Below are 22,029 nucleotides of genomic sequence, written 5' to 3'. Positions count from 1 at the left end.
CTGCTCCATTTCCCGTTCCCGATAATTGTACCGGTGATCGGCACGCACGCTACCAACAGCATACATGCGCCATTTTTACCGCCATACGTCGTCCGCACAGACTCCGGTATTTACGAAGATGTCTGAATCAAGGACGAAGTGGACCTAGACATTGTTGAATTCAGCTAACCCCGAGACGAGATATTTCTGGGAAGGGAGTCAGGAGTGTAATACTGGGTTCGAGCGTCGAGTATACTTAGTCCGAAACGATGTCTGCAGAGTTGCGGAGTACCTTCTTCGGTGGACCCGGCAGGATTACGTAGACGGGAGATGCGGAGAATACGTACTATGTAGACTACCGGTTGCGACGCGCTCGGAGCTATTGAGGCTCGTTCAGAAAAACCCTGAGACTGAGCCCTCGCATGTGAGTTAACTGATTCAGTATAGTATCTGGTTGATGCCGAATCAGATTCAAGATCGATCATCTCGGTCTTGATCTTATCAAGCAGACCCGCTCCGACGTCGATCATTTCCCTTCGTATGATAGGCTTAACCTGGAAAGGAGCCACTTTGCGAAAATGTGGAACGTCCCACTGGTCCCTGTCGGCATTAAGCTGGCATCAAAACTGCCATCCGATATAGGCCGAGCTTGATTTCGCTAAATCCAGACGATGATTTGTTCCCTAACGTAACCGAAAATGGGGTGACCTTGCGAGTCCCACTCTACAAAAACTACGACCTCGGAGTTACTGGTATGCATGCCAAGACGTCTGGCTACGAGTTTAGATTATCACGTACAAAGTCGTTCACCATCAGAACCCTCATTTCATTCGGGTCTTTGGGGACGGGAGTGAAGTTAACCTAGTATACAAGACCGTCGGGACTTTGCGACATCCGGGACGCATCATGACACGGGAAGTAGTGGATGGAATAATTGTCTTTTGTAACAGTCTAATATATAGTCTAGTATTTAGAGGGTATTGATGATGGGTGACAGACCTACAGAAGTTGCAACGTTCAGTTTCAGTTTCTCCTGATATTTTTTTCAGTTTTCCCTATTGAGTATTGTTCTTCAAGTGCGTGATGAGATCTCACCATCTCTGGGCTGCGGCCCTTGCCCTGACGGGAACGGTTCAAGCCACCACATTGCAAGATGTGTGTACAGTTTCCTTCGCTCGAAACTCCTTACCGGACGACAGCGTATATCCTGGCGTCTCTATTGACAGGTCTTCTGTGAGTGCAGTGGCAGCCTACAACGTGTCGAGCACAGACCAAGTCTATTGGCCGGGCGCCACGTTCGACTACTGCAATGTGACCTTTGCCTACTCCCACTTGGGCCGGGATGACCGGGTGGTGGTTAGCTACTGGATGCCCGCTCCGTCGAAGTTTGCCAACCGTTACCTGTCGACGGGTGGCAGTGGATATGACATCACATTGGGAAGCACTTCCTTGCCCGGGGGTGTCATATACGGTGCTGTGGCGGGCACAACTGACGGTGGATTTGGTGGATTTGAGAATGGCTCGGACGATGTGTGGCTTCTAGCCAATGGCACCCTCAATTACGAAACGGTCTATATGTTCGGTTACCAGGCTATCCATGAACTGACCGTCATCGGGAAGGAGCTCACCAAGAAGTTCTTCAATATCTCCTCCATCTATTCTTATTATCAAGGTTGCTCTGAGGGTGGCCGTGATGGCTTCAGTCAGATCCAACGGTTTGCAGAGGACTTCGACGGGGCCGTGACAGGTGCCCCTGGCTTCCGGTTCACTTTCCAACAAATGCAGCACCTTTGGTCACCCGTTGTCGAGCAAACTTTGGACTACTACCCCCCTCCCTGTGAGCTTGAGAAGATTGTGAACGAAACAATCAAGGCTTGTGATGCCCTTGACGGCAAGAAGGATGGTGTTGTTTCGCGAACGGACCTCTGCAAGCTTCACTTCGACGCTAACAGCACGATCGGCGAACCGTACAGTTGTGGAGCTTCCTCTTTGACAACCTACAAGAGAAGAAAGCGATCGGAGACATATGCGCTCCCCGCCCAGAACGGCACTGTTTCTGCCCAAGGTGTGGAAGTCGCAAAAGAAATCATGCGGGGAATGCACGACACGAAGGGGAACCAAGTCTACTTCTCCTACCAGCCAAGTGCGGCTTTCTCCGACGCGGAGACCCACTACGACTACGATACCGGCTCTTGGACCCTCGATATTACCGAATCAAACAGCGAATGGGTGGAGAAATACATTAATCTCCTCAATGCCACTGAGATGCCTACGCTCAAGAACGTCACTTATGACAACCTGAAGGAATGGGTCCGCATCGGCTGGCAGAAATACGACGACACTCTTCAGGCAACTTACCCCGATCTGTCCCCCTACTCCGAAGCGGGCGGTAAGGTGCTTCACTACCATGGTGAATCTGATTACACTGTTCCCACTGCATCGTCTGTGCATTATTATGAGTCTGTTCGTCGTATTATGTATCCTGAAATGTCAACGAACGCAAGCTACGCCGCTTTGGGTGATTGGTATCGCCTTTTCCTTGTTCCCGGTGCGGCACACTGTGGCCCGGATGACTCCCAGCCCAATGGACCTTGGCCACAGAAGACGCTGGAGACTATGATCCGATGGGTTGAGGATGGAGTCTTCCCTGAAATGCTCAACGCAACGGTGCTGCAGGGTGAGCATGAAGGCGAAGAGCAGAAGCTCTGCGCATGGCCTCTTCGACCTCTGTGGAAAGACAATGGCACCACCATGGAGTGCGTGAATGATCCGGAGGGCATGAAGACTTGGGTCTATGACTTAAATGCTTTCAAGATGCCGGTGTATTAAAATGCTCAAGAGATAATTGAATCTGGATGTCCTTTCTTCTCCTGCATTCTGATCCCTCTTTTTCTTGATCACGCACGTTGACCAGTTATGCCAACTCCAGCCTGACTGAGACCTGTATACATAGTAATCGTGTATTATTGAGGCCAGTCGTACGCCTCCTTTTTGTCTGGAAACATGATTTACTGTGTCCTTATATTTTCTGAACCTGCTCTGGCAAGTTTTCTCTTCTTTTCTGTAAATCAAGTCAGATTCCTTCATTTGAATGTTTTCCTTTGTCCAATGTGAACTCATCCAGTAGCATAAGTACTTGGTATGTCATCAAAAAACACAGTGTCTTCAAGTCATAGTGAGTAGTAGGATCAAACTCCAATACGCCAGTGCACCATCGGATTTCTTTTGCACGTTGGCTGCGTGCCTATAGATTTATCTGTGGCACAATCTTTATCAGGGCTATAATTTCGAGCAGTAAATGACACCAAGGTATACCATCTCGGGAAGTATCGCACACTCCAGGAGACTGAATCGGTTCAGGAATACGAGACAGGCTTGTTTGTGGCTCGGCAGAGATACCCGCGACATCAGTAGCGATGCAACACAGTGACTAGTGTAATCTGAGCATAATCTCTGCAAGCGACTCTTCCCCGCAATATCCCCATGGAGATATTAAATCCGAGAATTTTGCCCAAAGGGTTGGACAGAGTGGGGCGCTAGCACAGCGCATAAGCATTAGTGTGCACCCTGCCCTTGTGGGCACTACTCTGTATGCAGAGGTAAGCCCATTTCCGGGGCCCCGAGTTTCGATGACTAGTACTTTCTTGTCAACTCATATACCGGATGTCGGGGGTGGTTGTTTTGGTTTGTCCGGTCCGCTTGGAAGACGTACCCTCAGATTGCTGGTTTTTCTGTTCGGTAAATTGTGGGGTGATGAGCAATTTCAATAGTATAAATAGGTCCTGTCGACATGGCAGGGAAGAGTAGTCGAAAAAGTTATTCAATCTCCTATACCGAGAACAACTCCTTCTATTCCCCGGCTACACGCGATCAAGCCATCATGTTACCCAGCCCGAACAAGCTGTGTCTGTTAACAGCAGCATTATTTGGACATGCCATTGCTCTACCAGCTACCGTAGATTATGACGGTGAGACCCTACCACACCAAACTTATACTATACCAATTCCACCAGGACCCAAAATATTTTAACCCAACTCAATTAGTTCTCCCTAGCACCGGCTCCGTCCTCAACCTCGACGTCGCAGCCAGTAACATCACCTATACAGTGCAAGGCAATGACACTATACACACCATAGCCGCCAAATACAACGTCGGCGCCTGCGACCTCGCCCGTCTGAACGTCCTCTCCGACCCGAACTTCCTATACGAGAACGAAACCCTCCGAATTCCCGCCCGCGCTACCTTCCCCGACGACTACTCCTGCTTCAGCACGAACAACACCGATGCAACAGCTACATGCATCTACGGCGGCCCTCACGTGTATACCATCTTACCCGGGGATACGATTCAGAAGATTGCGAACGAGCGATACAATATCACAACGGATTCAATCCTCAGCTTCACTGCGCAGACGGGCTACATTGCTGCTTTGAACCCCGGTATTTATGATGTGCTGGAGACCGGGCAGACGGTGAAGATCCCGAGTTGTGATAATTCGGCGTGCACGATGGCGGACTTTACGTTTACGTATGGCACGTTGCAGGATTTTGCCACGGCGTATAATGTTAGTGTGGGACAGATCATGTCGTTGAACTTGGGGTATAATCATACGGATTATATTGCGCCGTTGGGAGTTGTGTATGATTGTACTTTGTTGGATTGAGTGGGATATGGGGGCTTATGGTGTATGAACTGCCTAGGGCTATGAATGTTGCTTTGTTAGAAAAGCCTCAAGTTCGGAATGTTCCGGTCATATACGCGAGGTTTATTCACAGTCTTTTCACAAAGATCATTACCTCTTACTGCGGGTCAGAGTCCTCACGATGTTCAGTTTATATACATTGAAGATCGCTATGCGTCACAGCTCTTACCCGGTACGGACCATGAGATGAGGTGAATTATTCGATCATACCAATAAAAAGCTCTGCATGGGCCGGCTGATCCTGCCCACTCTGTTTCCGATCTCGGCATTCCTCTCCACGGAGCTGCACCAATTTCGTATCACGGTGCCTCCTAGCCTCCTTAATCAACGCAGCAGGGTTCCACATTGCCAGTGTCAGGCTAGCAATGAACATGACTAGTTCATCCAAAAATATTACATAGATCTCATGCGTGAAGAGATACCCCTCCCACCCATTCATCAGCTCCATGCTGCGGTAGATTCCCCGCGCTACCATGCACGTGCATGCGATCCTCAGGGAAGATGTAATCTTTCGCAGGGGTGGATTCCGTGAAATTTGATATATGGCACGTTAGATCACGTATTCGAGTAAGGTAGTAAAAACGCAGGTTGAGACGAGTTGCCAGATTATTCCTGTTACCATTGTGTAGGTTCCTGGCCAGTAGGAAGTGTGTGCGCCGAAAGCAGCACTAGTAATGCCACCGCCCACAGCTTGGAGAAGAAGACTCCAGAAGTCGACCGTCATGAAGATTACCAGGTATTGCTTTGGTGTAAGAGGGGATTTATCCTGGCCGATAATGAAAACGATCTGGCCGAGGACACCGTAGATGCCGGCTGTTGTGAAGGCGGGGGCTGTAGTGGTAGTGCGTTGGTCGCATCCAGTTTACCGAGACGAAATTCAAGGGATTAACAGACCCATTATCAGAGCAGCAAGCTGCATCTCCAGCAGCCTCACGGAGTATAGACAGCGCCAGGCTACTGTACGGGCGAGCCATCCGGTAAATTCCCCGAATGCACCTAGTGAGGAGGCCAACCCTAGCCAGAGGCTTTTATATTTAAGTCCTTGCCATACATGAACTGCAAAGAGGCCGGCGAAGAGAACCATGAATATGACACCTGCCACGATATAACCAAGAGACGTGACAATATCCGGGTCGTACGAAACGCATTGTGGCGTTGCCATGGCATCGGCAGGTCGTTAAGAAATTTGCTCGGATGGAAAAGTGGTGGCTCAACTGGTGGACGGAGGAAAGGTTCAGGATGGATGGAACGGAAGGGACCGAGGAGGCGATAGCAGGCCGTAAAAGGCCTGCTTCTACCCAGTCGCATGCTGGTCAAAGGAGTCTCAGGATTTCACTATTATTGGGCAGGATGCCACCGATTCCAGACAGCAGAATACATGCCCATGGCATGCATAGGTTGGTTCAAAATCAGCGAGCCCGACTGGGAGTAGCAGGGGTCCCCTGCTAGTCTGTATTATATTTAGTCTGGGTGGGGACGGACTGCGATACATCTATCATCTACCGCCATTCCTAGATAATATGTTGCTAGCAGTCACCAGGGCGCTAAGCGAAGGTCCACCCAAGATCAAATCATTCCCCGTATATACTTCTATGATAGTCGTCGTACGTGGTGTATTTGGTTGTTCAAAGCGGTATAAGCCGTGCGCCGCTTAAGTTTTATTGTACCTGTCATAACTTGGCGTGATCCTGTGGGACTGACATTGATATATGAGAAGACGTCCATCTAGTGACCTTATCATTGGAGGAAGACAGATGTTAGCGGCGAGCCACCTGGATCGACACCTAAGCTTTATTATACCACTAAATGTAAGCCTCACCTCATACTGGTCAGAGGCAGTGAATTTGGTGAGGACACTAATGCTTACGCCTGCGCCTGAGACTTACTAGAGGATCTGGTTAGTGTGCCATATTGAATCTACAAGTAAATGGCAGTGCCAAATGCCTGATCGGGTGGCAACATCTTTCCGCGACCATGGCAGTTTACTATTGTTTTCTGAGAACATGAATTCACCTAAGCCAGGAAATGGCAACCATATTTTCAGTAGGCACCCCGTAGAGTGTATGTTCTTTATCGTTCTTCACTAATGTCTCGCGTGGATGCCGAGGCCGACGACTCCTCTTCTCTGTACGTATTGGTTAGAAAATGCTGTAGGCTCGGGGAAGAACAAAATTATCCCAACGAACCACTCTCCGAGAAGAGTATCGAATGTGGTGTTGCTCATAGAACCAAAGTATAGCCGGAAATACCTCAAAGGGTACAGCCGACTTTGTCTCATTACCAGAATAGGAAAGGAATGTGATGACTTACGCCTCATTTTGAAAAAGTCCTTCCGGGGGGATACACTCGAACTGGCGAACATCAAAGTTTTCAGGAGTATGCTCCCACCTTATCACCTGAAGGACACTAACCGCCTCTCTAGCATTCCAATGATAATGAAGAGGGTTGTCGAGGGTTGCATACGCATATGGGATTATGTTCCCCATCATGGGCCGGTTATAAAACTTCACTTCATCACCATGCAGAATAATTCCCCAATAATTTATTGTTCCTGTGACCCATTGAGGCATCCTCATCCAGAAATCACGCAGCCAATGTTCTTTCCAAGCCATTTCCTCCGGAGACTGTTCGCCTTCCGAAGCAACAAAAACGAGGAACACACCAAACCCGCTGTTCCGCGAAACCAATATTATATCCGTAGAATCTATACCTTCGACCGTCGAGGACTTGAACCTAGCTTCAACAGAGAAGCCGTCGGGTCCCCGGAAGGTGTTTCGAAATCGGCTGATCCAGTATATAGTTCTCGGATTAGCTGGGAATATGGAACCCGAGGTGCAGAGAACATTGTTGGTAAACATGATGGTAGGAAAGCCAGCATCCAGCTAAGCCCGGTCAGGGAGATGAATGCTTGATAAGAATATAATTGCCGCATGCGTTCAGATGTGTCATTTATACTGTAGATCCAAGCAGAAATTCATATGCGGCTGCTATTGTCACTGGGGGTTTCCGTTATTACACTTTGGTTTTCGAATGCCATTTGGGACCGACCATGGCCTCTGTTGCTGTTAGAACGCTTCTCCCCGATAAGAATTGACTTTCTTAAGGAAGTCCCAAATCTGATCCATTTATGAAGGTAAATATGGCGTCTTAGAAGTTAGAGCCTATCTTAATGATAGAAATCCTCCGCATCCAGGTGTATCGTGGGGACATAATGCACTGCCTACAGCATAAACTCATACCAATAAAATGTGAGTTGGTGCGGCGGCGCCCCAGCTTGGCTCGAGGCTAGGATGATTCCGATCGAAAGTTTGCCAGTGGAAAGATGTGGCCCATCATTCCTCGCCCACATCCCAAATGTATTCACTAGTATGAAGCACGAGTTTTTCCTGTCTGATGTATAAGTAGTAGGAGTGGCTCGCATGCATTCCTGCTACCCCCGTTTTCCTCACGTTCCGTTATTGACACCTATATATATCGTCGAAGCAGTGTTCTAGGTACATCATATATATCGAAATGATCATAAGCAAAAATAAAGAAGGGAAGAATATAGATTTGGAGAAAATTAATTAGACGACAACCTTATGACTAGACTATAATACACAGGGCAAGCCATTAAGACCTACAGTAGTAGTAGTAGTAGTAGTAGTAGTAGTAGTAGTAGTAGTAATTATCCTCAAATTTAGCACAGCTATTGGCACTTTGTTGAGTCACTAATAGTTAGAAAGATCTTCTAACTAAGGCAGTCTCCTAGTACTCGCTAGTATTTTTCATCTTTGACTAGGTACAGGCGGTATATCATTTCATAAGATTTATAGAAGAATTACAATTTTATCTCTTATATTAGAGCCCGGTTCCTTAGCATTTTATGAGAAATTCCGGTCTATCAGCCTCTGTATATGATAAGTATAAAGGTCTGTAGAGAAGAACTGCATGGGGAAAAATCTTGAATATTCTTATTAAACTAACTAGAAATAAAAAGCATTATACTTCATGACCTCTCTTAATTTATATTACTAAATATATTCTTCCTGGTACTGGGCGGGTGTCTAGTCTCCTCTCTTTTACTAGTAGTTATAGCTGCAGGGGTTGAATCTACTACGCTGGCCTATCTAGCATAAGGAAACTCCTTTTCAGATGTTTCGTAACAGTATCATTCTGGGTGATTACCACCACACCACCTGGCCACCAAAAAAAAAAAATTATTGTGCATCATCCGTGAATCGAACACGGGCCTCATCGATGGCAACGATGAATTCTACCACTAGACCAATGATGCTTGAGCTGCGGACCATTGCGTTATCTGATTCGCTGCATCATTAAGACCCATAAATATGTATTCAAACAACTAGGTTTTCAAACCGATCGTTTTCGTACTTCTGGTCACGTGATTCGATTTTTTTCCAGCTAAAAGCAGTATGGGGAAACTTCCCGTCTTTCCCCGCATATTGGTTGCTGGTAATGAGTGGAAACGACTACCAGCTACTCTCCATCCCTCGGCACCCGCGAATGTATCCTCGATGAAGTCGCCGCGAGATACTTTTTCCTCAATTTAACTGGAGCCGGTACCGTGATGGTCAGGTTGGGTCATAGCCAGGTTGGACTTACTTCAGGGCCATCCTCTGGATTAGCCATATCACAGTCAATGGTATAGATACCGAAGCCGATGGGAGGCGCTATCCATAGCCGATCGTTAGTGCCATAACCGATAAGAATGTAGATCTACAACTTATCTTCTGGGGCTCAACTGCTACTATTTCTCATCAATTTACGGCTATAGTCCTATTGGTAAAGGGGTTAGAATTCATCAGTAGCCCGTATGAGCACGACTTCTCCGCGTAGTATCGGCAATGGATTGTTTCCCGCATAGTCTAGCTTCTCGACCTCGCCTGCCGGTATATAAAGGTGAACAACTTTTTTCATCAATCTTGCCCATCGTTAGCAATTCGCCAATTCTAACAACAAGCTTCACGTTTTTGTCTGTTTATCATTATTGCATCATTTTGCCTACCATGTCTACCACTTCTACCGTCACTCAGACTGTGCTTTGCTCTAGCCCAGACCTCAAGGTCATTAAAAATGGGTTCGGTGCCGAAATTACTGGCCTGGATTTCACTCACGGTGTCACTGATGAAGCGTTTCGCTTTATTGAGGATGCGGTAAAGAAGGTCGGTAGTAACTGGTAACAAAATCGTGCGGAACCATTCACTGAGAGTACTACAGTATGGCTTTGCCGTTGTCCGTGAGACAAACCTCGTCGACGAGACCCACCTCGAGCTGGCTCGCAAGTTTGGTGAACTTGACGATGTAACGCCCTACAATAAGGTGGGTCGTGTGCACCGTCTCAAATACAACGAGCTCTTTGACGTGGGTAACATCGAACTTGACGGCTCCATTGTGGACATAAACAGCCCGAGGGGCGAGGCGAATAAGGTATGTAGTTACTCTCCCATTCAGTGCCATACCGAGATAGAGAAAGACGAATAGAACTGACTGTCTCCAGGGTAACTCTCTGTTTCACACCGACTCTAGCTTCAACCCTCGCCGAGCCGGTTACTCTCTTCTACTTGCCCATGAGCTTCCGCCACCCGGGACTGGGGGCTCTACTGCCTTTGCCGACATGAGGGGCGCCTACCGTGATCTTGACGACGATTTCAAGCACTTTCTGCACGAAAGAAACTTCATTGCCCGTCATTCCATTCTACATTCCAAGAAGATGGCTGCTCCGGAGCATTTCAAAGATGTTAACCCTACAGATCATTTTATGTCCCGCCACTTACTACTGCAAGAGCACGAGTGCACCGGCATTCCCACTATTTACCTCGCCAAACATATCCACTCACTCGAAGGTGTCTCCCCGGAAGAATCTCAGAAGATCCTCGATAGGCTTTTCGAGCACTCCACTCAAGACAAGTACGTCATTGAAGTGGAATGGATGAATGTTGGTGATATGATTGTCTGGGATAATACATGTACGATGCACCGTGCCATCAGTGGCGAGTTCATGACCAAGTACAGGAGAGACATGCGGCGTGCTACTGTGCATGATGACAGCAGTTTAGCATGGGGCCTGAATCCCAAGAGCGATCAGCGGATGGGGCTCCCTTAAAGCGTCAACGTACTTTGTACCTAGATCAGGCCAATCACGCCATTGTCGCGACGAAATCATAGTGTAGCCAGCAACAATCAACCCCAAGCACCTGTAAATAGATATTCATGTTAATTCTCAGTGCGCAATCACCCTTACGTAGTGATAAGCAGTCTGCTTTGTTGTTGTCGCCACAATCCCGTAAGACACGGCTTCGGCAATGGTTATCGGCTATAGCCGAGATTCTCCACATCATCGCCCTCATACCTCTGAAAAGACCTCGATTCTAAAGATTTCTCGGAATCTTTACCTATTACCGATGCATAAAGGAATTCGGCAACCATGACTGCCAATACAGGTAAGAGGTCATCTCGTGCCTGCCTGCGATGCCGTAAGCGCAAGACCAGATGCGACCTGTAAGGATGCTCTTTACATCAACGACGACGCCTTCATCTGCCCAAGTAGCGGGCTAATATGGCTATAGTGATACCATCGGAGAACCAGGCAAAGCTCCCTGTGTCTTTTGCCATGATACTAAGAGCCAATGTGTCCTCATCAAGTCCAGGCGAGGGGGAAATTTTCGCCAGCATCAGCACAAGTCGGGCACTTCGCGACCGCAGAAGACTCCGCTGCCAACAAATTCCGGAGACTCGAACGGGCCTGACGTGGAACCGGCTAATAGCGGGTCTGATGTGACCGGAAGTTCTTCAGATAGTGAAGGCAGCGTTGGCAGACAGAATCCTGGAGATGTCCTAACTATGGAACTCCGGAATCCATCTGATGCGCTGCAGATACTAGCCATGTCTGGTCAGGTCCGGTCCGAAAGTCGGCTTCAAGCTCAGTTCACCAGCACGGCAAACTTAGAGGAACAATTGGACGCTGCAGCTCAAAGAGCAAGCGCGTCAGACACCAACCACTCTCAGGACTCTCAAGGCCACCAGAGGCCTCCGGCGACTATCTTTGATGACTACGAGTTGGTAAAGAGAGGCGTGTTGCGCCCGAGCCTAGTATTTGAGCTACTACATGAGTTAGCCACACTTCATGGAACCGCATCTGTGTCTACTGACGGAGACCAGGTATCACAATTATTATCATCCGTATTGTCCGATCGTCCCTTCTCATTTGCTGGTTTTATCAAGAATGAGCCAGATTCAACGGTCTGAATACTTTCTTCTCACAGCTATCCTCACCATTGCGTCGAGAGACAATCCCCACCATTCACTCACCCATCGTTATTGCTGGGATCACACCCAACGCCTCTTGGTTGATGTACTCCTGGCACACCCCTGGACCCAAACCCCAGCAACTGTCCAGGGACTGTTGCTTTTGGCGGAGTGGCTTCCCCATATTCAAGTTCAAGAAACCTCATTCGAATCCTCCAAAAATCTATTTAGCGAAGATAGAACAGCTTGGTCGCTTGTTGGGCTCGCAGTTCGGCAAGGCTATCTCCAGCGCCTCGACCAGGCCGCCTTTCGTAATTTTAGTCACAGTGGGTCAAAGCAACGAACAGAGCAAGACAGGATTGTCTGGGCATGTAAGTCTTTATATCTTTGACATTGGCTTTCAATGTATGTCCTGACATCAGTTCAGATATTTTTATTGCCGATCGTCAGATATCAGTCCGACTTGGGCAGTCATTCTGGTCCCGAGGCCCGTCTCTTGCCGCAAAATTCACCGCCGACGATTTCCCGAGTCTTCAGCCTCGTCCGGAGAACGACAATGAGGACTATGCATCATGGCTACAAGCCTCTATGGAGCTGATACAAATCTTGCATAATGCTCATGCAATTCTTTACTCGTCCAAAGACCGAACATTGGCAATGGTCTATGAAGGTGATTACGCCCGGTATCTTGATGACTTTCGAACTTCCGCAACCACGTGGCGCTCGGCATGGGGCAATTTAGCTGTGTCCGCTAAGATAAGGACAACTCTTCTTATCATGTACGAGTATATTTGCCTTTACACGAATGCCTTTTCCTTCCAGGCGGTCCTGACGAGGGCTTCTCGCCCACACGGATCATCCAACAAGGGACAGCAGAATGAGCGCCCATTTGCCGACATATTATCCAAAGGCATCATGGCATCCCCCGATGGTCGGTACATATCTGATGCTATCAGCGCAGCGATGAATCTGTTGGCTCTGATGAATAGTCTTGATCCGCAACATGTGCTATGCTACTTACCGTCTCGTTACTATTTGTAAGGCCTTTTACCATCCAGATTTACCTACTACTTACGCCTAGTGGCAGATATGGTGTCTATGCAGCAGTCCTACTGCACAAAGCAGACCGAGCAGGGGCGTTCCAATCCGAAGAACAGCACCAAGAGATTACCACCTTAGTCCAAAAATTCATATCTGCTCTTGAAAAGGGACCGTCGACCGAATCACACATCTGCCACAGTTACAGTCGGATGCTAAGGCAACTATGGAGCCGGCGAGAGAAGAAGAAAACTAAAGCTTCACGCAGCCAAGATAACATAGAGTTGAACCTTGGTGACCAGCACAATCTCTCAACACCCCCACAACCGTTTCTATTGGCTCAAGAGCCCGATAATCAGACATGCACCAATGGCACCTTGGGCGACGCCTGCATCTCACAACAGATAAGCCCTCTACCAATGGAAAATAATGTGGCAGAGTTTCCCTCTGTTGAGGGATATTTTCTTGGTTCGTTCATGCCTGGTATCGCTGACTTTAGCACTCCTAATTTCGATGAATACTTGGCCCAAGAATACTCCTTGATCGGTGGTGCAGATGGTCCCCAAAACTGGAACTCAGTAAATCCTAATGTGGATTCCCACATTCTTGATTTGTAGTACTACAATGACAACAGTACTTATAATCGTGGTTCGGGTTACTGCATCGTTTCGGGTTCAACGGAATTCCGACCACTTGCTCATTCATGTGGCCTTGCCTGTCCAACACACTTCATGTAGCTTGGATATTGCGCGTTATTGAAAGAAAGTGACAATTTTTCTTAAACTTTCAAGAGCTCGATCATGATAGGATAATTCGGCAAAGGTCCCACAAAGCTTCGCTCTCGCGATAAATGCTAGCCCCGCTTAGGATAGATAGCATCGGACACCCGCAGGAATCCCGGTTTTTTCCAGCTAGCCCTAAGCGGCCCATAACGCCATCACGTTTCGCGGGCCATGTGGCCTGAAAAGCTCTTACGCCCCCCATGTTTGGATGCCACTAGTCCGAGCTACCACGCTACCGCGCTACCTGTTTTAGCAGCAGATGAGAAGGCCAGTTTTACACTAAAATACCCCATTTGAGCTTCTTTCTATTTTCGCCCATATATCACCCAGTGGCCGAAGGTAGAGTGTAAAGAGTGATGAGTAAAATGCTTCTACGCACGACAGATGTCTTTGTTTTGCATACATGGGGGGATTTACTCACGGTTTAAATGGGATTGTCACCGCAGGAACATGGGGAGCGGGGATTTCTGCCGAGCCGTGGGTTAGTGTTGGTAGTATCCCGCTGTCTCAACCAGAGCGGGGTTGAATTCCCCGGCAATATCAAATGCCACACCGTCCAGTCAGATTATATTCCCTTATTATCTCTTCCTATCTTGTTTGATAAGAACCGGTATCAGAATCTTTCAGTCCGTTTATATCCGCCTCCTACTTCCTGTGGAAATTAACAGCTAGCAATGCGGTACCTCGCATACCTTGCTTGACCTACATATCCCTCTGAAGAACGCCACTAGCCTAAACTGATAAGCATACAAGCAAATCGGGTGCGTGTATCGAAAGGGTGTAGAACAAGTATCTAGCCATCCGTCCCATTGGCGGGATACCTCGCTTTTTCAGTTGATTGGCGCCGCCCTAATGCAAGCGGAATGCAAGCGATAGCGTCAGGTGCGTGTGTGTTATCTTGCACCAATATGGTGTGCTACAGCAAATCGTATTAGACACCTTCATGTGTCCAGAAGAGGAACAGGGGAGTTATTTTACATAAGAGCGCTCTCGGGAGAGTCCCAATTCTCAATGTTAGACATTATCACATCCTTCTGTATTCCCTCATGTATGATTAAAGCAGCCCACCACAGGGTCCACAGGGTACACAGAAGATGGCCGACTACAAAGATCCCATCTTCTTGAGCAGCAACTCTGATAAAGAGAAGGCGGATGCGACGGGTACCAAGATCGATGAGTCCGATCTGCAATCTCTCCTAGATCAATTGCGGCAGATCGTGGCTGAAAATGAACTTGACGTCAACTTCCCTGTTCAGATCATCGCTCAGGCGCGCGAGATCCTCGATGCTGATACCAAGCATATTGATCTCTCTCAGCTGCAGGAGGTTATTTCAGATATTGAAAAGCATCGTGACCTCATTGAGAATGACTCTCCCTATCCGGAGGTCCGCGCTGTGGTCGACCCAACTGATGACCCTGAAATCTCGGCCAATACTTTCCGAGCCTGGTTCCTGGGCATGATAGCTACCATCGTCTTCACGGGGGTCAACCAGTTCTTTACCCTGCGCTATCCCACTATTGTCATTTATTCCATTGTCGCTCAATTGCTGTCCTACCCCTGCGGGGTCTTCATGGCCAAAACCCTGCCTACGCGCCAGTGGAACCTGTTTGGCTGGAAGTTCAGTCTGAATCCCGGCCCCTTCAACCAGAAGGAACACATGCTCATCACTGTTATGTCCAATGTCTCCTTCGGCGGTACCAATGGCACAGCCTACGTGACGTACATCTTTCAGGTGCTGAAAGCCAAATCCTTCTATAACCTGACATCGCTGTACGATCAAGCCGGTTTCCAAATCCTCGTTACGCTATCCACACAACTACTGGGCTACGGCTGTGCCGGCGTGGTACGCCGCTTCCTAGTGTACCCACCGTCCATGATCTACCCCAAGTGCCTTTCAACCATCGCTTTGAACAAAGCCCTACACAGCGATGAAGGCCGCGAGCGGGTCCACGGCTGGAAGATCAGCCGATACCGCTTTTTCATGTACTGCTTCATAGGCATGTTCTTCTACTACTGGTTCCCAGGGTATATCTTTCAAGCCTTGTCGTACTTCAACTGGATCAACTGGATCGCCCCGGATAACGTCAAGCTAGCCATCATTTGTGGTACTATCACCGGGCTTGGCCTCAACCCCTTACCCACCTTCGATTGGAACATCATCTACGCACTCTACGACCCGATCATCTATCCCTTCTACGCATTGGCCAACATTGGTATCGGCACTATCCTGGGAGCCTTCTGCGTCATTGCCCCCGTTTACTTCAGCAACGTGTGGAAAACCGCTTACTTCCCCATTATCAGCAACGATGTTTTCGACGACACGGGCAACACGTACAATGTCACCCGCGTGCTGAACAGTAAGGGCGAATTTGACCTAGAAGGCTATGAAGGTTACAGTCAACCCTACCTGACGGCCGGGTACTCCGTCATGTTCTTTTTCTTCTTCGCCATGTACTTGGCAACTATCGTGCACGTCGCACTCTACAACCGGCGAGAGATCATGAAGGGATTCCGCACCATATGGAAATGGGGCAGTGCGCGAGAGGAGCACGAGGACGTCCACAATCGCTTGATGAAGCAATACAAGGAGGTCCCGGAGTGGTGGTACCTGGTTGTGCTGGCTGTCTCGTTCGTGTTCGGCTGCATCGGCGTCGCCAAGTACGACACCGGCATGCCCATCTGGGGTATCGTCTTCGCCATCATCCTCTGCCTCGTGCTGCAGATTCCATACGGCATGGTCTACGCCATAACCAACTCTGAGGTAACTAACAACGTTATTGCCGAGTTCATTGGAGGATACGCCATCACCGGCAAACCTGTCGCCAACCTCCTCTTCAAGGCATTCGGATATATCGCCTGTGCCCAGTCAGTCCAATTCGTGGCTGATCTGAAGCTGGGCCACTATATGAAGATTGCCCCGCGAGTGATGTTCGCAGCCCAGCTGGTAGCCACTATCGTCGGCGCATTTGTCTCCCTTGGAGTAAATGTCTGGGCCCTGGCCAACATCGAGGACGTGTGTTCCACCACCCAGCCGGACAAGTTCACCTGCGCCGGTAAGTGATTTTATTCCCCAAATTGATGTTTCCTCCCAAACCGTCCCACATTTCCATTTACTGAACACATACAATAGGCGCCCGAGACTTCTATACCTCCTCTGTAATCTGGGGCGCCATCGGCCCGCGGCGCCTCTTCGGCACAGGACAGATCTACAACCCGCTGCTATACGGCTTCCTCGTTGGCGCCCTCCTTCCCATCCCCTTTTACTTTATCACCAAATGGCGCCCGCGCTCCTTTCTCCGATATGTTTATATCCCGCTGGTGTTCTACGGAATCTGCGATATTTCGCCGTACAATGTCACGTACGCGTGGTGTCCGATGGTGGTGGGCTTCATCTTTAACTATTGGATCAAGAGACGGTGGCAGGCGTGGTGGGAGAAGTACGCGTATGTTTTCACGACTGCTATGTCTTGTGGAGTGGCTATCTCTGCCATTATTATCTTCTTTGCTGTCGAGTATAAGGAGGTCGATTTGAATTGGTGGGGGAATGAGGTTTCGTATGCGGGATGTGATAATGATGGGTGTACGTTGTTGGCGATTCCGGAGGGAGGGAAGATCTGAGGTTGGCTCTTTCTTTCTCTGAAGTCGTATGTGGGTTTTTTCTGTGTGTTTCCTCGATAGAGGAGATGTGTGTTTATGTAGAGGATGGTAGGAAGCAATAAGAGGAAGCTTGGTGATACATGCAGGGGCAAAGATCCGAAGCAAAAAAGGTCAAAAAAATGGGCGACACAATATTTCAGAGTCTAAGGCAAGGTCCTGATACGGATCGAACACGGAACCTCTCAACTAAGTGACATGAAAGACCCGACGCGAGTGATTAACCGTTAGACCACCCAGGTTTGCCCTGAGAGAGTGACACCGTGAAAGGATTATGAGTGGGCCTCCTTGTCTTGGGTCACCGCCTTGGGCAGGCTGCAGCTTGTTGATAGTGAATGGATTTGGGTCATGTGAGTCATTTTAGGAGTGCGTATGGTATCACTGCATGTATTAGTACCATATTCAGCTGTAGCAGACTACACGAGCTGGCTGTATTGTAATTGGTAAAGGGGAGAGGGCCTCTAGTAGATGCTAGCTATTGTATAGAACGTGATAAGAACATACAGATAAGGAGGGTGCGGATATTATATGACATCAGCAGTTTCTATCTACTTGTATTTATACTTCAGGTAGGATTCTAAGGTAGGCCATTGCAATCGAACACAATTTGTTAGATTTCGTCCTCGAGTAACTGCCAAGTTATTTAGCCTTTCGATCCGATAAACGGAAGGGACGGAACTGGACAATAATCTTGATTGAGGTTTCGCTATTTATACACTTTCTCCTCTCTAAGCCTCTCCAGCCGTTTCAACTTCCCTCGGAGATGCTCGATCTCGTCCTCCAGCTCCTCCCTCGAAGCCACCCAATACTTCAACTTCAATATCGCCGCAGAAATCAACAAAAACCCAATAGACACCAACGGAGACCACTGTCCCACTTGCTGCGGCGTCTCCTGTGATGGTCCATCTTCGTGGATATAATACTCAATCCACACTACAAAAGCAATGACCGTCAGCGGGCTCACAATGATGCTAAACACCAATGCACATAGGATTATAATATCGAGAAGAAGCCTCAGCCACGAGCCCAAGGCGTGTAAGGTAAAGAGACCCCCGGTAGGTCTCCACACAGAGAGCTTTTCCCTCGTTGAATCCATCAAATCGGTTCGATGAAGTTGAGACACATATATTGCGGAGCGGAAGTCCTTCCTTAACCCATTGAAGATGTTCTTCCTCTCGATCCAGATGCTGCGTACTTGAGCTGAGGGAAGACGTGATCGATACGGAAGGATCTTAAACAATAAGAGGAAGAAGTTCACGATAACAGTAAGGACTATGAGACTGTAGATGTAGCGTTTGGAATAGACGACTTCGTCCCAGAATTCGCTTCGTTGGTGAACGCGGTAGTCCCCCGTGGCGACAGTCGCCTCAAGAGTGGTCTGTTGGCGCAGAATCTGCGTCGTGTTGAAGCAGGGATAAAAGCAAACGCCTGGTAACTGATCGAACATGGTGCTGTTGCTGAATATTTCCCAGACACTGTTGTTCCAGGTTGAGGTGCGCTGCCATGCCTCCCATCCATCACTAGAGACGGTGCCCATGGGTGGAAGATCCGGGTAGCAAAAGGTGTATTGGATAGGGGTGTCGCGGAGAGTAGGCCAATATATCAGGGCACAGATAGACCCTGCAAGCATGAGAACGTGCCATAAGCCGAAAAGGATATAACGAGCTCTTTCATGGGAGAAAGCACGCGACCAGCATTGAAGAGGAAGGAAGGTGAGGTAAGCTGTTACTACTATGGCGAGAACGGCGTCGGCATCCAGCTCAAGTGCAGCTGGACTCAGTTCGATTTGATCGGCCTCGGTGATCAGCGATGGGAAGCTGTTCCATAGCGAGGTGTTATCGGAGACTAAGGGGATTGTTATGAGCTCGTAGGGATTGTGTTTCGCCGGATTGGAAACGAGAATGAAGGCTTGGATGGCGGCGGTTCCGGCATATGTTGCTGCTGCACCCAGGAAGACATCTGCGAGCCAGCCGGTCCAGCGAGTGACACAAGTGGCTAGAAGGAGGGCATAGAAGAGATAGCGCGGACACGAGTCGTAGAAGGTGCTGATGGGGTAGGCGCAGATAACCTCTTCCACTACGAAGAGAGGCGTCTCGCTTGTCTGGTTCATTCCAATGTGGCTGGTTGCATCCTCGCCAGGTATCAGTGTGTAAAATGTTTCCTTCGCACTGCCAGGAGCTGGCGGATTTCACCGATCCTCCCAGGGGGTGAATCTCGAAGAACAATTAAGGTTCATGGTTGAATCTTAGACCAAGTGGAGACCTCGTGATGTCATCACAACCGGCAGAACTTCAACCAGCCCTATCACGGAGACTATGCAGGCAGAAGCTCCTAAACCAAGTTGAAGACATTCAATTTCTGCTACTACGCGCAGAATTCGAAGCCATCCGACCGATTGTCCTTGTCTTATGAGGGTGTTCGTAACAAGTACCGCCGAATAAATTTGACCAGACTCACTGTAATTGGAGCGTCCGTAAGCAGAGCCACTATAGCGGGATCATCTAACAGTGGAGGAATATTTTACACATGCTAAATTTTTTGCTATTAAATACCTTGAAACTCGTATATAAATAAAAAGGTGTGAAAGTAGCGGCATACGAATCCGTGATTACTGATCTAACTTGCCCAAAGTTGGCCAGTCCTCCAATTCAGTGCCACAAATTGTAGTGCACTTCTTTCTATTCACCATTCTCACACCACGAAGAGGTGAAAGATAGAGAGAAGGGGGTAGTTATTAAAGAAAATAAATGAGAAAGAAAAATATCTCAAAAAAGAAAAGTACAAGGCCCGAGCCGCGGATCGAACGCGGGACCTCTCGCAGATATGCTTGGGTTTGTATCCCTAAGCGAGAATCATACCACTAGACCACCCGGGCTTGTTATGAGTGAATTTCTGAACAATGAAAAAATAAGCCTCACCAATACCTTCAGTAAATCAATCACCAAGTTAGGTCTGCGTTATGTTTGAAGGATAATGAAACTATAGGGGAACAGCTACAGAATGCGCCTTGCTAGACAATTGAAGGTATGTTCATCGACAACATTCTCGCTATCACCCGTATTTTGCGTACGTTTGGGGTTCACTCTGACCTTCTATAATGATATAGTATATATATGTAACTAAAGGTATTCCCAATCTTCTAGGTCCATACAGCTCACAGAGGATTAGAAAATCGTGGCCCTGCGAGCATTACGAGCGTAGCTTTAGGCACGATGAGTTAGGTAAACGGGGCCTGAGTCGCAAATGGATATGAACAACATCCCATCACAGGGGAGCATATGCATTCAAGAGGCCGCAGTAGGCGGAAAGGGAATCCGCAGCGGAAAATGCCCGATCACCTGGGAAATCATCAGATCTCCCAACTTACCAAGATAAGCTCCTCACAAACCGTCACATGACCTTATAATGTATATATCGGAACGCGAAAGACAGGGGGCAGCACTTACACGACCCTCCGTTAGTATTCGACGGGCAAAGCCAGCATTTGCCGAACTGACATGCTTATATTTATGTATACATATATACATAGTATATATTTGGCTGCCCACTTTCATCGGCATTCCTTAATACAGATGGACGAAGCAGAGATGGAGATCCCAGTCGACAACGCACGACCTCACGTTGTCGCGAAGAGACCAACTCCGGAAGGGCCAAATGCTCCCCCCGATGTCAAAAGAAGTAGAAGCTCTGATGACGGGGAGGCACCGGCGATCAGAAGCATTTTCGCGGCCACCCGGATTGTTCCTTTCCAAGAAAAAGTATGCTCGGATTTATGAAAATGTGTTGAAGCCATCTGACCATCTTGAAGCCCGCAGATGTAGAAGAACAGAATAATAAGATAGAGTTTCAGGTTCTTAATAATGATAATTCCACGGAGAGTATTATCATTTTAAAAGGTCTCAAAAGCCTGTTCCGAAAGCAATTACTGAAGATATATAAATCACTTTCCAAGAGATTCGACATGGCAGAATTGCCAAAATTATGTTCTGTGCTGTTTTATCAGACCATCTGGTAAAGGAATATGGAGCTCATCTCATGGCCCACCTCGGGGACTAAATTTAAGTATATAAACAAGCTTGGCCCTTCTTTTCTCCAGTCATCAAAGATAAAGTCCCAGATTATTACAAGGTCATTGAATCTCCAATGGACCTATCGCCAATGAAAGAAAGGTTAGAGTATAGTTTATATTCTCACTCAAAAGCCCAGGTCGACGATCTCAAGTTGATCTTTTGTAATTCTCAGCAGTATAATAATATAACAACGGTCTATGCCAAGTCTGCGTCCACACTGGAGAAATACTTGTATTCTCTGATTAAAGAGATACCGGGATGGTTTGACTTACTGGAAGATAAATATCTGCGCCCTAACTGTTCCCCTACATGTCAGCCTACTGCTAAGTGATTGAAGAAGAGTTTTGTAAAGTCCGGTTGGTATTTGCATTACTGAGTATAGGGCGGTACTGGCCATGAACTTGACAAGGCCAAAAATCTGTAGAAGATATAAAAACATACAACAGAAGGGATTCGCTGGTGGTCACCCACCCAACTACTAACCTCCCGGCGTGTGGCTTAAGTACGGCTGAGCGGACGGGAAGCCCTGTTTTCCACACCCTGTGGTCGTATGT

General features: G+C 48.1%; 9 protein-coding genes and 2 non-coding genes across 11 annotated transcripts; 6 read left to right on the top strand and 5 right to left on the bottom strand.

Moving 5' to 3' along the window:
* Nucleotides 1-1,062: 1,062 nt before the first annotated feature.
* On the top strand, nucleotides 1,063-2,808 carry BO79DRAFT_258317 (tannase; the record flags this gene model as incomplete). The annotated part of the gene is made up of 1 exon (XM_025686294.1): nucleotides 1,063-2,808. The coding sequence occupies one exon, from the start codon at nucleotides 1,063-1,065 to the stop codon at nucleotides 2,806-2,808; it is 1,746 nt and encodes a 581-aa protein (XP_025536150.1).
* Nucleotides 2,809-3,859: 1,051 nt separating this feature from the next.
* Nucleotides 3,860-4,643, top strand: BO79DRAFT_156161 (uncharacterized protein; the record flags this gene model as incomplete). The annotated part of the gene is made up of 2 exons (XM_025678810.1): nucleotides 3,860-3,947; nucleotides 4,024-4,643. The coding sequence occupies 2 exons, from the start codon at nucleotides 3,860-3,862 to the stop codon at nucleotides 4,641-4,643; spliced, it is 708 nt and encodes a 235-aa protein (XP_025536149.1).
* A 589-nt stretch (nucleotides 4,644-5,232) lies between these two features.
* Nucleotides 5,233-5,844, bottom strand: BO79DRAFT_258315 (putative RTA1 domain protein; the record flags this gene model as incomplete). The annotated part of the gene is made up of 2 exons (XM_025686293.1): nucleotides 5,233-5,513; nucleotides 5,577-5,844. 2 exons carry the CDS (start codon nucleotides 5,842-5,844, stop codon nucleotides 5,233-5,235), a joined length of 549 nt encoding a protein of 182 aa, XP_025536148.1.
* Nucleotides 5,845-6,752: 908 nt separating this feature from the next.
* BO79DRAFT_258314 (uncharacterized protein) lies at nucleotides 6,753-7,540 on the bottom strand (the record flags this gene model as incomplete). Its single annotated transcript, XM_025686292.1, has 2 exons — nucleotides 6,753-6,807; nucleotides 6,993-7,540. The coding sequence occupies 2 exons, from the start codon at nucleotides 7,538-7,540 to the stop codon at nucleotides 6,753-6,755; spliced, it is 603 nt and encodes a 200-aa protein (XP_025536147.1).
* A 1,347-nt stretch (nucleotides 7,541-8,887) lies between these two features.
* On the bottom strand, nucleotides 8,888-8,958 carry BO79DRAFT_t199. Its single transcript has one exon. It is a non-coding gene; the product is annotated as a tRNA-Gly (tRNA).
* A 733-nt stretch (nucleotides 8,959-9,691) lies between these two features.
* BO79DRAFT_258313 (TauD/TfdA dioxygenase family protein) lies at nucleotides 9,692-10,788 on the top strand (the record flags this gene model as incomplete). The annotated part of the gene is made up of 3 exons (XM_025686291.1): nucleotides 9,692-9,847; nucleotides 9,903-10,112; nucleotides 10,183-10,788. The coding sequence occupies 3 exons, from the start codon at nucleotides 9,692-9,694 to the stop codon at nucleotides 10,786-10,788; spliced, it is 972 nt and encodes a 323-aa protein (XP_025536146.1).
* Nucleotides 10,789-11,109: 321 nt separating this feature from the next.
* Nucleotides 11,110-13,585, top strand: BO79DRAFT_273348 (Zn(II)2Cys6 transcription factor; the record flags this gene model as incomplete). Its single annotated transcript, XM_025687502.1, has 5 exons — nucleotides 11,110-11,183; nucleotides 11,252-11,794; nucleotides 11,844-12,301; nucleotides 12,358-12,967; nucleotides 13,018-13,585. 5 exons carry the CDS (start codon nucleotides 11,110-11,112, stop codon nucleotides 13,583-13,585), a joined length of 2,253 nt encoding a protein of 750 aa, XP_025536145.1.
* A 1,259-nt stretch (nucleotides 13,586-14,844) lies between these two features.
* On the top strand, nucleotides 14,845-17,369 carry BO79DRAFT_231498 (OPT oligopeptide transporter; the record flags this gene model as incomplete). The annotated part of the gene is made up of 3 exons (XM_025684165.1): nucleotides 14,845-15,299; nucleotides 15,375-16,804; nucleotides 16,882-17,369. The coding sequence occupies 3 exons, from the start codon at nucleotides 14,845-14,847 to the stop codon at nucleotides 17,367-17,369; spliced, it is 2,373 nt and encodes a 790-aa protein (XP_025536144.1).
* A 742-nt stretch (nucleotides 17,370-18,111) lies between these two features.
* Nucleotides 18,112-19,603, bottom strand: BO79DRAFT_273344 (uncharacterized protein; the record flags this gene model as incomplete). Its single annotated transcript, XM_025687501.1, has 1 exon — nucleotides 18,112-19,603. The coding sequence occupies exon 1, from the start codon at nucleotides 19,513-19,515 to the stop codon at nucleotides 18,112-18,114; it is 1,404 nt and encodes a 467-aa protein (XP_025536143.1). The 5' UTR covers nucleotides 19,516-19,603.
* Nucleotides 19,604-20,189: 586 nt separating this feature from the next.
* BO79DRAFT_t198 lies at nucleotides 20,190-20,280 on the bottom strand. The gene has a single exon. It is a non-coding gene; the product is annotated as a tRNA-Pro (tRNA).
* Nucleotides 20,281-21,470: 1,190 nt separating this feature from the next.
* Nucleotides 21,471-21,806, top strand: BO79DRAFT_156149 (Bromodomain-containing protein; the record flags this gene model as incomplete). The annotated part of the gene is made up of 1 exon (XM_025678808.1): nucleotides 21,471-21,806. A coding segment is annotated over one exon (336 nt), but the record flags the coding sequence as incomplete, so codon positions are not given.
* Between the last annotated feature and the right edge of the window lie 223 nt (nucleotides 21,807-22,029).

The sequence above is a fragment of the Aspergillus costaricaensis genome, assembly GCF_003184835.1.
Source record: "Aspergillus costaricaensis CBS 115574 unplaced genomic scaffold BO79scaffold_32, whole genome shotgun sequence".
NCBI lineage: Eukaryota > Fungi > Ascomycota > Eurotiomycetes > Eurotiales > Aspergillaceae > Aspergillus > Aspergillus costaricensis.
The sequence above is the reverse complement of the archived record's forward strand: the minus strand, read 5'-3'. Positions and strand labels throughout refer to the sequence as shown.